This window comes from Lucilia cuprina, chromosome 4 (assembly GCF_022045245.1).
Source record: "Lucilia cuprina isolate Lc7/37 chromosome 4, ASM2204524v1, whole genome shotgun sequence".
NCBI classification, from domain to species: Eukaryota; Metazoa; Arthropoda; class Insecta; order Diptera; family Calliphoridae; genus Lucilia; species Lucilia cuprina.
Genome location: NC_060952.1, coordinates 57,645,150 through 57,658,918, shown reverse-complemented (window position 1 = coordinate 57,658,918; position 13,769 = coordinate 57,645,150). Strand labels below are relative to the sequence as shown.

Sequence of the window (13,769 nt, the reverse complement as noted above, 5' to 3'; positions counted from 1 at the left end):
TTTGTATTTTATGCAAAGTCGATTTTTCGACTTTTTTCAGTTAGTTAAAAGTCGACTTTTAGATTGTCTACATCTGGTAATTTATAAATAGTCGACTTTTCGACTATTTTTGACTTTTCGACATTTTTCTGCTATTTTGGACTTTTTGACTATTTTCAACTTTTTCCGATTTTTTGACAATTTTAGACTTGTCGACGATTTTCGACTTGTTTTGATTTTAAACTATTTTTGACTGTTTGACTATTTTTGTCTTTTTTGACTTTTCTACTATTTTAGACTTTTTCCGACATTACGACTTTTTTCGATCTTTTCGACTTTTCCACTTTTATTTCCAAGGTCGAGTTTTTTTACAGACGATTGTCGAGTTATCGACTTTTTTGGAACAAAATAGTCGACTTCGACTTTTTTCGACAAAAATCCGATTGTTCGATTATTCCAAAGTCGATTATAGAACCCTAATTCAGCCCATACGGCTGAATTAGGTATTTTGTAATTTCAGTTACAAAATTTAAATCAACTAATAAAAACTAACAAACCTCCATATTATCAAATTGTCGAAAATAATTGCTCTTGTTAACTAATTTTTAACCTATTTTGATTACTAACAAACCTCCATATTTTCAAATTGTCGCAAATAATTGCTCTTGTTAACTAATTTTTACGATTACGAGGAATTAGCAAAATTTTTGATTCTCGTATTGGGAGACGAGGAGGAGAGTTAAAATTTCCCACAAATATTTATATTCGCTAAGTTTGTTTGGTATTGAAAATGGACAATATCGGTCCATGAAAGAGGCGGTGACAACCACAAATATTTCTGTTGGCTAAGTTTTCAAGTTTTTGACATAGCCTCTGTAGTAATGACCTCCATAACTGCCCCTCACTACTAGCTTTAAAATACGATTAAAGTGTTAAAATTATACCAAAATCAATTTAATAGAAATCTGTCTTACACATTTTAAAAGAATCGGTTCATAATTGACCTTACTCCGCATGTATACTCGGTTCTTAATGTACCGAGTATAATCCGCTTTTATTAATAGCTCTATTCCAAATACTTCCCCAACGTTCATATTAATATCGATTACAAAACTCACAATAGATCTAATATGCTTCTTATATCTCGGTTGTACTGCAAAGAATATTATTTCATTCAAAGTTTATAAAATAATGTTAAACTAGATATAATTTTCAAAATAAGTTATGTTTATTTATCAAAAATTAATATTATATATATATATATATTAACTTAAAAATAAATGTTACGCAAAACTTGATTCATATCTATGAACACAAACAAGTGTTTTCTAAGTTAGACCTTATCCAAGGAATAAATTTACTAACTCTTGTATAAACTCCTGGATAGCCTTCTCTACCACAACCAACTCCCCATGAAACTATACCAACAATGAAGTATTTAACTCCGTTAGAAAGCAATAATGGGCCACCACTGTCCCCTTGACAAGAATCCATATTTGGTCTTCCTGCACAAAGCATAGTAGACGTAATTCTAGAGCTTTTGTATTTTTGGTTTCTGCATTCTGTAATAGACATTATAGGTACCTTAACTTGGTTAACGATGGATGGAAGTTCACCTCCTTCCGCAGTTCTTCCCCAACCGACAGCAGTTCCAATGCGACCTAAAAATATATAAAAATATATTAATTACATTTTTAACAATTCAAACAAAAAGTATTACATTGAATGAGAATATTAATGACAGGTTAATGTTCCCCAATACCTATGTGGACCCAATTTTAAACTATTCAAAAACTACATTAGTATCAGCATCGTTATAAAAAACTTCATTAAACTAACCATCAAAAAAGATCTTCAACAGAAGCAGAATTGACTCCATGGAAGTACTGAAAAAGACATAAAAATATTTCCTACAACATTTTCATTATTTAGCGGTACCGTTATATCGATGGATTTATGAAATAACGGCTCTTTTATCAAAATCTATATAAAAATACTTCTGTGGAATTGGTCTTGATCACTTAAAGTATTAGAAATTGGTTGTTGTAATTTGTCACCAGCTTTATAACAATTTTGAATTATTTACATTTTTTTACCGGGAGCTAATGCCCCTTAATAAAATACAAAAATTGGGACAACTTATTTTGCGATTTTTAAGTTTTTTAATTTAGTTGAATGTCGACTTTTATACTTTTCGACTTTTAGTATTTTATAAATAGTTGACCTTTTCCGACCTTTCGATTTTTCGGCTACTTTTGACTTTTTTCCACTTTGTTTAAATTTTCGACTATTTTTGACTTTTTCCTACTTATTTCTAGTTTATGACTTTTTTGACTTTTATTTACAAAGTCGACTTTTCGACTCTTCATAGACGATAGTCGAGTTATCGACTTTTTTGGAACAAAATAGTCGACTTCGGCTTTTCGACTTTTATCGTCAAAAAGTCAATTATTAGAAAGTCGATTTTGGAACCCTAGTGTTTAATGTGCTCTGAAGAGGAGATGGGACAACAAAAGTTGTATAACTTGAACGTAAATTTTTTTAAATATCAGTTTTTAGCGCAGCACAATAGTAATAATTTGAAATATTGCATAAATTAAGTTTTTTTGTTATTTTGAAAAAAAAATTATAACCTTTTTACAAATTTTGCAATTTAATTTATTTTTGCGGTTTAGTATATCACATCGACTTATACAAACATTTAATGCAAAAACATATATAAAATGATACACACAATATATTTGGACCATAAAGTTATTTAATTAGTCCTTGCTAGCTACAAAGACGTAACTTTTATCTATGCACATTTTGCTAAGGCACATTATGAATGATGCTCAAAATTCCTTAAAATGTTTACCATTTGCAAGTTTTTTTAACACTTTAATGTCAAACTGCTGCACATCAGAAAATAGTTAACATCTGTCCATTACTTCGTCTAGCCCCCATACAACTGAACCCGCCAAGTGGACCTTTAAAGATCAAAATTTATATATGACAAAATAGACAATTTTTCGAATACAAATAACTTTTGCATCGCAAAAGTTCAAGACGAGGAATTCAGAAAAATTCATATTAAGTTGAAATGACGTTTATATATCTTTATAGTTAATAAACTGGAACTAGTCAAGAATGGTGGAAAAATAATAAAAAAGTGTTAAACATTTGAAGTCAACTTTATTTGACATTTAGCGCGACTTTTACCAAACAGAAAAACGATATAAAGTCAAGAATGTTAAACAATTTATGAAAATACACGAATACTAAATCAAAATATCTGTTATAATTAAAACAAATTTTTCTACTATGTACGATGAGATCTTTATACGGGAGATAGGATCGATTATTGACCGATCCTCATAACATTTTACAAAAACATTTTGGTTCCTTAAAAAATTGTACATTTCGAATTTCATTGCTATCCGCGCTTTTATAATATTCCTATATTTTAAAAATTGTATCTTTATATACATAATTGGACATAGCTCCAATACAAAGTCCTTGTACGAAAATCTGTTCAAAGCACATTACTCATTACCAAATAAAGCTATTAAAAGATTTTTTCACGATCGGTTCATTACATGGTCCCATTCAAGGTTCCCTTCTTCTTAAGTGATTTGTTACTTGTTACTAAATTACAAAATTTGTCTGAAATATAGATTTTATGTACAGAAATGTAGTTTAAAGAATCTTTTACAATCGGTCTATAATTGATCATATTTCCCATACTAGGTCTAGCTGCTAAAAACGCTTTAATCGTATTTAACTAGTTGCATTATCAATTTGGGTAGAAAAAATTATATATGTATTTTGAAAATCCTTAAATCTTTCACACATACAAATTACTAAATATCGCTAAACGATATAAAAATGTAAAGAAAAAGGTGTTTGTAATATTCAGTAAATCTTGGAATTGTAATAGATTTTAATCTTAGGAATTTTCTATTTAAGACATGAGAAAACTCATGTTAGATACATTTAATACATACACAAACTATATACATATATCAATACCTACATATGTACATACATCATCACATTTTTACATCAAAACGTGCATCAATACATACTTTCATTAACAGATACATACAACAATACATACATTCTTTCCGTTATTCATTTATAATACTAATAATATGAATAACACAAATATATACATTGTACAAACATGAAATTTTATATTTTGCACTACACATATGCGTTTTAAACATTCTCTTTCTGACCACCGCGGATTTAAAGTATAACAAACGAACTTTAAATGGGGGCTATAAATAAAATACAAAATATTGTTTATCGAGGAAAATATGGAAGTATATTCATCAAATTTTGCTTATATTACATTAATATTCATCTGAACATTTTGAGGATAAAGGGCGGACTTTAATTTGGGGAGCTTGAAGCCCCCTCATAAATTAAATAGAAAAAATAGTTATCTAAGAAACTATTAGAGCTAGAATCGTCAAATTTTATATGAATAACTTTGACATTTATGTGAACATTTAGAAAATAACGGGCGGGATTTCAGTGGGGGACTTGTCACTACACATATGAATTAAATACAAAATTTCTTACATCTTGAAAACTGTTAGATAATTAAATTTTTTCATAGATAGATAGAAATTGGCGAACTTGCAATAAATTGCTTGGCATCTCTCAAATGTAATGTAATTGTTAATCTGGAAAACTATTGTGGTTGTAATTTTCAAAATCGTCAAGTGGGTTTTTTATTTATACTAGAGGGTAAAAAAATATTGTATATCCCGAGGCAATATTATTCTTTAAGACTAAAGGTAGCAAGTAAGAAGTAAATATATCATTAATGTATTATTTTAGAATTTAAAGGAAATATATTGTCATCAGGAGAAATTATAATAAACCTTTAAGAAAAATTTTATAACTAAATAAATAATTTTTTGATTATTATGTATTTAATTTCGATAGGGGTAGCGAAGCACACCATGTATTAGCTAGTACCCTATATATATATAAATTTACCAAATAAAAACTATTAACAATTACACAATAATATGAAAAAACATATTAAGGCATCATGTTTCCATATTTTAAAGTTAGTACTGTAAAGTTAAATTTTAAATTTTGCTTTTTCGTATCTTATCATATTTATTAAATAATTTATTTTTATACCTTTGGTTTATTGGGTTTGTGTTGTAACACACAATAATATTGGTCCTATACCCTCCTTAGGGTATATCTAGTCGATTTAGCCATTTCCGTCCGTCTGTCCGTCCATGTGAACTTCGGAATAATTCAATGAATTTTAGTACATGACGAACCCCCGAATAGGGCTTGAAAATATTGTAATCAAACTGCAGGTCGCATGTTTTGCCTTTCAAGTTTTTAATTGTTCTTTCCAATTTTACAATCAAAAACATAGTTTTTGATTAATTTTTAATCGTCCTGCTAATATCATTTTGACTTAGTTGTTTGTATTGTTAAATCAATAAAATTATTTAAAATTAAAAAATATTATGAATAAAATAAAAATATGATTAAAATTACATACTGTAAAGCAAACGTCACGGAATATTAAATGAATTTAGACAATAAGTTGGTGTGAAAATCTTGAAAGAAAAATATGTATGTGTAACTGAGAAGTTGCACGATCAAGTTTTACCTTTCCCAGCAGTTCGACGGGTCAGTCTCGAACTGACCACTTAACCTACCACTTGTGGTGGCCCCTAGCCAACTGACTACCCAGATGACCGACCATTTTAACATGGGCTTGTCCTACGAGGAAGTCAATCGTCACTCTACACCCTACAAAGAGACAGTAAAGACACTAAAGTGACGACTGTCTTCATTCTCGATAACAAAGAGTTTATTTGTGACGAAAGACCAAAAACATGCGAATTGGAGTCAGCCAGGTGGTAAGATATTAATGGAACTAAAATTTAAACATTTCAAGTGTCTACTCTCTAGAATGTGGCATATTAGTAGAAAGTAATAATCATTTCTCCAAAAGATGGGTAAAATAACTACTTTCGGAAGTACAACAAAAAAAAACTACTTTTAAGAGTATAATATTTATGTATGTGTAACTGAGAAGTTGCACGATCAAGTTTTACCTTTCCCAGCAGTTCGACGGGTCAGTCTCGAACTGACCACTTAACCTACCACTTGTGGTGGCCCCTAGCCAACTGACTACCCAGGTGACCGACCATTTTAACATGGGCTTGTCCTACGAGGAAGTCAATCGTCACTCTACACCCTACAAAGAGACAGTAAAGACACTAAAGTGACGACTGTCTTCATTCTCGATAACAAAGAGTTTATTTGTGACGAAAGACCAAAAACATGCGAATTGGAGTCAGCCAGGTGGTAAGATATTAATGGAACTAAAATTTAAACATTTCAAGTGTCTACTCTCTAGAATGTGGCATATTAGTAGAAAGTAATAATCATTTCTCCAAAAGATGGGTAAAATAACTACTTTCGGAAGTACAACAAAAAAAACTACTTTTAAGAGTATAATCTTTAGGTTACTTGAGGATAGCAAAGAGACGACTGTCTCCGCTCCCGCTTACAAAGAGGACACTAAAGTGACGACTGTCTTCATTCTCGATTACAAAGTGTACATTCGTGACGAATGACCCAAAACATATGAAAAAGACAGTAATTTCCACTAATAGTTAACCACCTGGATGATCGTAATACGTATGTTTTGGGTCATTCGTCAGGAGTGTACCCTTTGTAATCGAGAATGAAGACAGTCGTCACTTTAATGTCCTCTTTGTAAGCAGGAGCGGAGACAGTCGTGTCTTTTCTGTCCTCAAGTAACCTAGAGATTATAATCTTGAAAGTATTTTTTTTTTATTTCCGAAAGTAGGTATTTTACCCATCTTTTGGAGAAATTATTATTACTTTCTACTAATATGCCACCATCTGATATACTCAAATTTATATCTTTCAGGTCAATCGTCACATTATTGTCCCATAGTATTCTAGAAACTAGACACTTGAAATTTTTAAATTTTAGTTCCATTAATATCTTACCACATGGTTGGCTCCAATTCGTACGTTTTTGGTCTTTCGTCACAAATAAACTCTTTGTAAACGAGAATAAAGACAGTCGTCACTTTAGTGTCCCCTTTGTAAGCTAACGAAGGCAATCGTCTCTTTACTGTCTCTTTGTAGGGTGTAGAGTGACGATTGTCTTCCTCGTAGGACAAGTCCATGTTAAAATGGTGGGTCACCTGGGTAGTCAGGTGGCTAGGGGCCACCACAAGTAGTAGGTTAAATGGTCAGTTCGGGACTGTCCCGTCGAACTGCTGGGTGGGTTCAAGTTTCATTTTTTATACCAATATACTCACACTTTTTATACCCACCATCAAAAATGATGGGGGTATATTGATTTTGTCATTCCGTTTGTAACACATCGAAATATTGGTTATAGACCCATAAAAGTATATATTCTGAGTCCTTATTAAATTCATAGACGATCTAACCATATCCATCTGACAGTCCGTCTGTTAAAATCACGGTAGGGACCTCACGGGAGGAGCTAGATAGTTGAAATTTAGTATAAATATTCTCTATCGGCAATACCGGTTCACTTTTTCGGATAGCCTTCATACAAGTGGTCTTCCAAAACGAGAGTAACTGCTTTAAAAGCACGAGTATAGCGATGAAATTTTACATAAATATGTTTCATATAAGCCAAAATCTTTCTACCAAATTTTTTGAGGATCGGTTCATAATTGACCCTACCCACCATATAATGTTCCCTTCAAAAATGAATTTAAAACATTACCGGCCCAAAAATTCGAGAATAGCGAAGAAATTCGGTATAAGTACGTTTTTTATGAGCCAAAACCTCACTACCAATTTTTTAGGATCGGCCTATAAATGACCCTGTAAAGTTCCTTTCTGAAATTCGTTAACACTATTAAGTTCCTCGCGGGTCTATAATTGACCGTATCCCCCCTATTGGATCCCCTTCAGTAAACGGCTTTAACGCTGATTATTGGCAAAAAATTCGAGCGATGAAATGCGACACACGTAAGTTTCTGACGAGATAAAACCTCCGCACCACTTTTTTGGAAGGCTTATAAATGTCCCTTCCCATATATAAAATCTCTCTACCTAATTTAGGGAGGAGCCGTCCATAATTTACCCTTCCGCCCATACAAGGTCCCTTTGAGAAAATTACTTTAACGCTAATTACTGGTTAAAAATACAAGTATAACGATAAAATCTTATACAAGAATGTAAGTTTCTCACGAAATATGGATCGGTCCATTATTGACCCTATCGCCCATATAAGGTCCCCTTCAGAAAATTTCTTAAACGATCATTACTGCCTTAAAAATATGATTTATGAAATTCGCTATGGAATTTCATGCAAAATGTGTTAGTAAACCACCAAACCCCCCTATATGAGCCCCCTTTAGAAAGTTACATTAACGCTAATTACTGTCATAAAAATGCGAGTATAAAGGTGATATACAATGTAAACAAGTTTTATATGAACTTCATATAAGATCCTCTTTAGAAAATTTGATAAATAAAATTCAGAAAAATACATAATTCTTTATTCCGAATTTAATGAGGACTGATTTATAACTGACCCTAGCCCCTATAAAAGAGTTTTGGTTATTAAAATACAAGCCCTCAGGAATTTAGTTGACACTAAAGACTTGATCACATCGAACTTAGGGAATAAAGCTGCCTTCGTCAATAGAATCAGAAAAGAAGTATTATATATAACTATATGTTTAGAAGAGCTTATAAACGAAATTCAGGATTGGAGAGTTTCGGGTGAGAACTCCTTTTTTGACCATCGCGATGGTCAATCTGATGTACCGATGCATCGGTACATCAGATTCAAAATACTACGGCCGAAACCAAAGCCGATAAAGTTTCAGAATAAGTCTAAAACTTATTGGATAATGTTCGGCTAATTACTAAAGAACCGTTTATGTCAGGACACTTTTCAATGTCGAAATAAAGAGGACATAGACGCCAAAGTAAAAATGCTCACAAGTGCATTTGTTAAATACTTCGAGGAGAGCTGCCCCTGCGAGAGCGGAGATCTGCCCCGTAGAAACCCTATGTAACCGGGGAAATCCGTAACCTTGGTAAAACTCTTCGCAAACTATTTAAAAGGGCACGGCGTAAAAGTATCGTAGTAAACTTGTTGCATGCAAGAAAATTGTTCGTAAAGCCAAACTAGACTCCTAAAAACTTTTCTGTGAACAGGAAGACAGCGTAAGTAACGTATCTAAGGTAAAAAATACCTATCAAAAATGCATGTCCAACCAGAATCTATGGTTAATGATGATTTCCCAGCCGGTATATCGAATAATAAAGATGAATGTTGGAGAAAGAGGAGGCTAACACGGAAATTGTAATTACATCGATATATTCAATGGGGCAATCAAGAGCTTCGCTACCTATGGCATTTTCCCGGCACTCTTACAGTTGGAGGCGGGAATGGTATACCGCAGCGTGGACTTTTGTCACCTTTACTCTGGGTTACCACGATTACTAGCCTCCTAAGGATCCTAACCGAAAAAGGACTTAGACCTGTCTGCTATGCAAACGATGTCGTAATACTTTTAAAGGGAAAGGATCCAAATTACTTGTGCGGAAGAGCTGAGGAGGCTCGAAATATAGCCTAAAGCTGGGTTTAACCGAGAGGGCCCAATGTTAACTCGAAAAAAAGAAAATCTGTCTTTTCACAAGAAAGACAAAATTTCTACATATACCAGGGACTGACAAAGATAAGTACTTAGGTATAAACTTCGACCGAAAATTAAAATGGAGGCACCACATAGAGGATAGGATCAACAAGGCTCATCGGTGCTGCGTGATATGTAGGAGAACTATTGGCATGAAATGGGGTCTTAGTCCTACTATGGCAAACTGGCTTTATAAAAGTGTAATTAGACCTACTCTAGCTTATGTTTCGATAATCTGGTGGACTGCTTTAGACAAAAAGTGCAATATCAGACTACTACAGGGAGTTCAGCGTACATGCTGCTTGGGTATAAGTGGTGCCATGTGTACTGCTTCAAACAAATTCCATTGAAATTTATTTAAGATATGAGGCGGCGCTTACAGCCGAACGGCTCTTTATTCTTTCCAGACACAGAATATGTCGGAAACTTTGGAACGATGATCCCAGATAGAATGTCTTGGACAAGCAGAACATTAGAGCAAGTACCAGTAGGAATCCGTTGTTACACGGATGGCTCTAAATTCGGGGGATAAAGTGGGGCTGGGGTATTGAAGATCCAGAAGCAGAAATATACCACCGTTTACCAAATCATAACACCAGATTCCAGTCAGAAGTACGAGCAATTATACGTAGAAATTTTTGACTTTCTTGTGATATTTCCTTTTTTCCGGGTTAACATTGAGGCCTTTCGGTTGATCCCAGCTTAAGGCCATATTCAGAGCCTCCTGAGCTCTTCTACACAAGTAATTTGGATCCTTGTCCTTTAAGAGTATATTACGACAAAGTATATTACGTCTACATAACAGGTTTAAGTCATTTCTCGTTAAGTGTTCTTAGGGGGTTATTAATCGTGGTAACCCAGATTAAAGGTCACAATATGCCACCTTGTGGTATACCGCGAAATACTTTTTCCTCATAGTTATATCGAACATCTCGTAGCTTATCCATCTATTCCTTAGCAGTTACGGAGCATCCTGTCAACATAAAACTGATCTAGGGATTGGATATATGTGAATTACAAACATGCAGTAAATATCTGAGACAGATGTACAGAAACCAGTTCCGCCTCCATCTGTAAAAATGCCATCCAGCCCTGCAGCTTTATAGGGAGTGAAGCTTTTGCTTGCCCCTTTAACCGTATCAGATGTAGTTACAATTTACGTGTTAGCCTCACCTTCCTCCTATATCTGTTCATTTATGTTATTCGATATACCGCGTGGGAAATAGGAGTCCATTAGGAGTTTCATTGTCTCCTCCATCCAGTGTCATCGACCATAGATTCCGGTTGGACATGAGTTTTGGATAGGAATTTTTTTATCTTCGATACGTCATTTACGCTGTCTACCACCTCTTCTACGAACAACTTTCTTGTATTCACCAAGTTTACTACGATACACATCCCAATATACTGCGGACTTTATACACCTTGTATTAGTATTTTCTTTTGGGCAGGTCTCCGCTCTCGGAGAGGGCAGCTGTCCTCGAACGATTAAACCAAGGCACTTGTGAGCATTTCAGGTTATATCTGGTTAAGCGAAAATCAATGATCTCAAAATATTTTATTTTTGAATGAACTGCTTTCTTTTAGTTAATTTTAATTTGCCTTTGACTCATTTCAATAAATTTGTTTTGATTTTTGTTTTGGTAATCTTTACATATTTTATTAAAAACAGATGAAAAGATTGGCCATACAGAACTGAACTGTAAGATTGGCAACGTCCTGAAGGGCAAGTATGTTTGCTTATATCTGAATGCAGTCATGCATCGCTCTTGCATAGAAACGTATTTGTCCAATTCTTCTGAATGTCCAAATTGCAAATTGCTTAGTCAGAACATAGAGTAAAGGTTTTTTAAGTTCAAACACAACCTATAGAAAAAACTAAAAGTGGTGCTGCAAATGTACACGTAAAACATTTCTGTAGAAATTATGCTGGAAATCTACTTCATGAAACTTAGATTTCCTTAGCCCACAAATACTAATTTGAATAAGTCTCATCATAATAATCAACAGAGTCAGACATTTGATTATGTACAATTAAATTTTATGATAGAGAATACAGTTTTACGATTATTACAAACTCAAATATAACTCAAGCCCAGAATTCAAACGTTTAACCAGTTTCACAAAACTTCGATTTCATTGATCCGCAGCAGTTAATGCTGTTCACAAAACGAGTTTAAATGTTAGAACTGCGATAAACCAGGACACCACTGAGAAGATTGCTTTGAAACACGAAACATTTTTTGCTAAAAAGTACCTACAAGCTACAGTGCGCAAAATGTGAAAAACAAAAGTGAAAAGGTAAAAAACCTAATTATTCAAAAATGTAAATTCCCAAAACTTGTCCCCAAATCGCCCATAAGTATTTTAAACTCCGACACCCATGAATTTTTCAAGCAATAAAAATAAAAACGTTTTACATAATTTCACTCCTAAAATAATATCGAAAAATGAAAATATTGCTAGATAATTTATTCCAATTTTTAAAACTACATAATTATCTACAGAAATGAAATCTTTGAATGTAATGCACTTATGTCGATGAGAAAACAAAAATCCTCTACATTGGCTTTTTGTTTGTTAATATTACATTTAAGAATATGACTCGATGACCATTACACAGAAACTAATTATCGAAGCCGGAAATCTTTGAAAATATTATTTATGCTTCAGGAAAAGATAATCCACTGAATTTGTATATCGATAAGTTTGAAGTCAAAAGTTAACCCCAACACAACGTCAGCAATGAGCTAATATTTTTTGTCCTAACATTGCAAAACTGGAATTAGGTCGTACAAGCCTTATAAAGCATACAATTGACTTTGGCTATTCAAAGCCAGTAAAACAAAGGTTTTACCCTGTTTTTTCTTTGGTGAAAAAATTTATGTCTGGTAAAATAGACAGAATGTTAGCGTTAGGTGGTATAAAGCCCTGTTCTTCTCTTTTTCTGTGCCTTGATGACAGGAAAGTCATCAAGGTTACCTTAAGCTAATATCATATCGAAGTTAGACCTCAAAAAAGCGTATTGGCAAATAGGTTTGCAAGGCAAGGATTGGCAAGGATTTTCATGCACTAAAAAATTAAAATATTCGCTTATAATATGCACTTTGAAATGGAAAAATATGCACTAAAAATGAGAAAAATATGCACCAACAAAAAATATTTCCTTTTGAAGATACATATTAATATATATTCAGATCTTAAGTTTTTGACAACAAAAGCTTGACAGTCTTTCTAAAAAAATTTGATGAATGAATGTATTTTTGTATAAATTATATTTCTTTCCAATTTTATCGTTTGGTAACATTTTTAAGTGAATTATTGACGTGAGAGAGATGTAAGAACAAAATTTGATCAAGTTATCACACAGATGGACAGACTCTGAAATTGATACTGAACCGATACTTAGAGGACCAATGTTTTGGACGTTACGTTACAGCACAAACTCAAAATACCTTTCGCACTATTGTGGTTTTAAAAGTTAAATGAAACTATGTAAAATTGTATTTCATAGAACATAGTATTTTGTTGTTAAATCAATTTTTTTTATTTATTTAAAAAATTCTAAATATGTAAATACCAAATTTGTTGTAAAAATATGAAATACAGAAAAAAAAAACAAATTATTATAGAAAAATTAAAAAATGTGATATCAAAATGTTGGAAATATGCAATTTATGCATTTATAATAAAATATTATTATTTGATTCGAAAAGAAAACTAGTTAAAAGTTAATTTAAGTTACTGACTACAAATATGCATTTGCATAGAAATCCTTCATGTCCAATACAATGAATTGAGCTCAACGTAACTATAGTGTTACTGAGAGAGAATGCTTAGCTGTACTAAAAGCAATTAGAAAATTTCGTTGTTATCTGGAACTACAAGAGTTCGAAGTTGCAACTATAACAAAATATGCAACAAGAAATCGATGAAATTTTGTAGCAAATTCTTCGATTCGAAAATATAACTAGTTAAAAGTTATTTTGAGCTACTGACTACAAACATGCATATGCATAGAAATCCTTATCATGGTGATAATAATAAGGAAAACAAATAGCCTTCATGTCCAATACAATGAAATCAGCTCAG

General features: G+C 32.8%; 1 protein-coding gene across 2 annotated transcripts in view; it reads right to left on the bottom strand.

Annotated features, from left to right (window-relative positions):
* Window positions 1-1,185: 1,185 nt before the first annotated feature.
* LOC124419467 (trypsin-1) overlaps window positions 1,186-13,769 on the bottom strand; it is a 140,155-nt gene continuing 127,571 nt past the window's right edge. The window contains exons 3-4 of one of the 2 annotated variants that reach the window (XM_046949097.1): window positions 1,564-1,640; window positions 1,186-1,484 (exon numbers count right to left, since the gene is read on the bottom strand). In XM_046949097.1, the coding sequence (XP_046805053.1) occupies window positions 1,398-1,484; window positions 1,564-1,640 (164 nt within the window). In that variant the 3' untranslated portion in view covers window positions 1,186-1,397. Of the gene's footprint in view, window positions 1,641-13,769 lie in introns of both variants that reach the window. The other variant, XM_046949096.1, reaches the window with a different exon arrangement.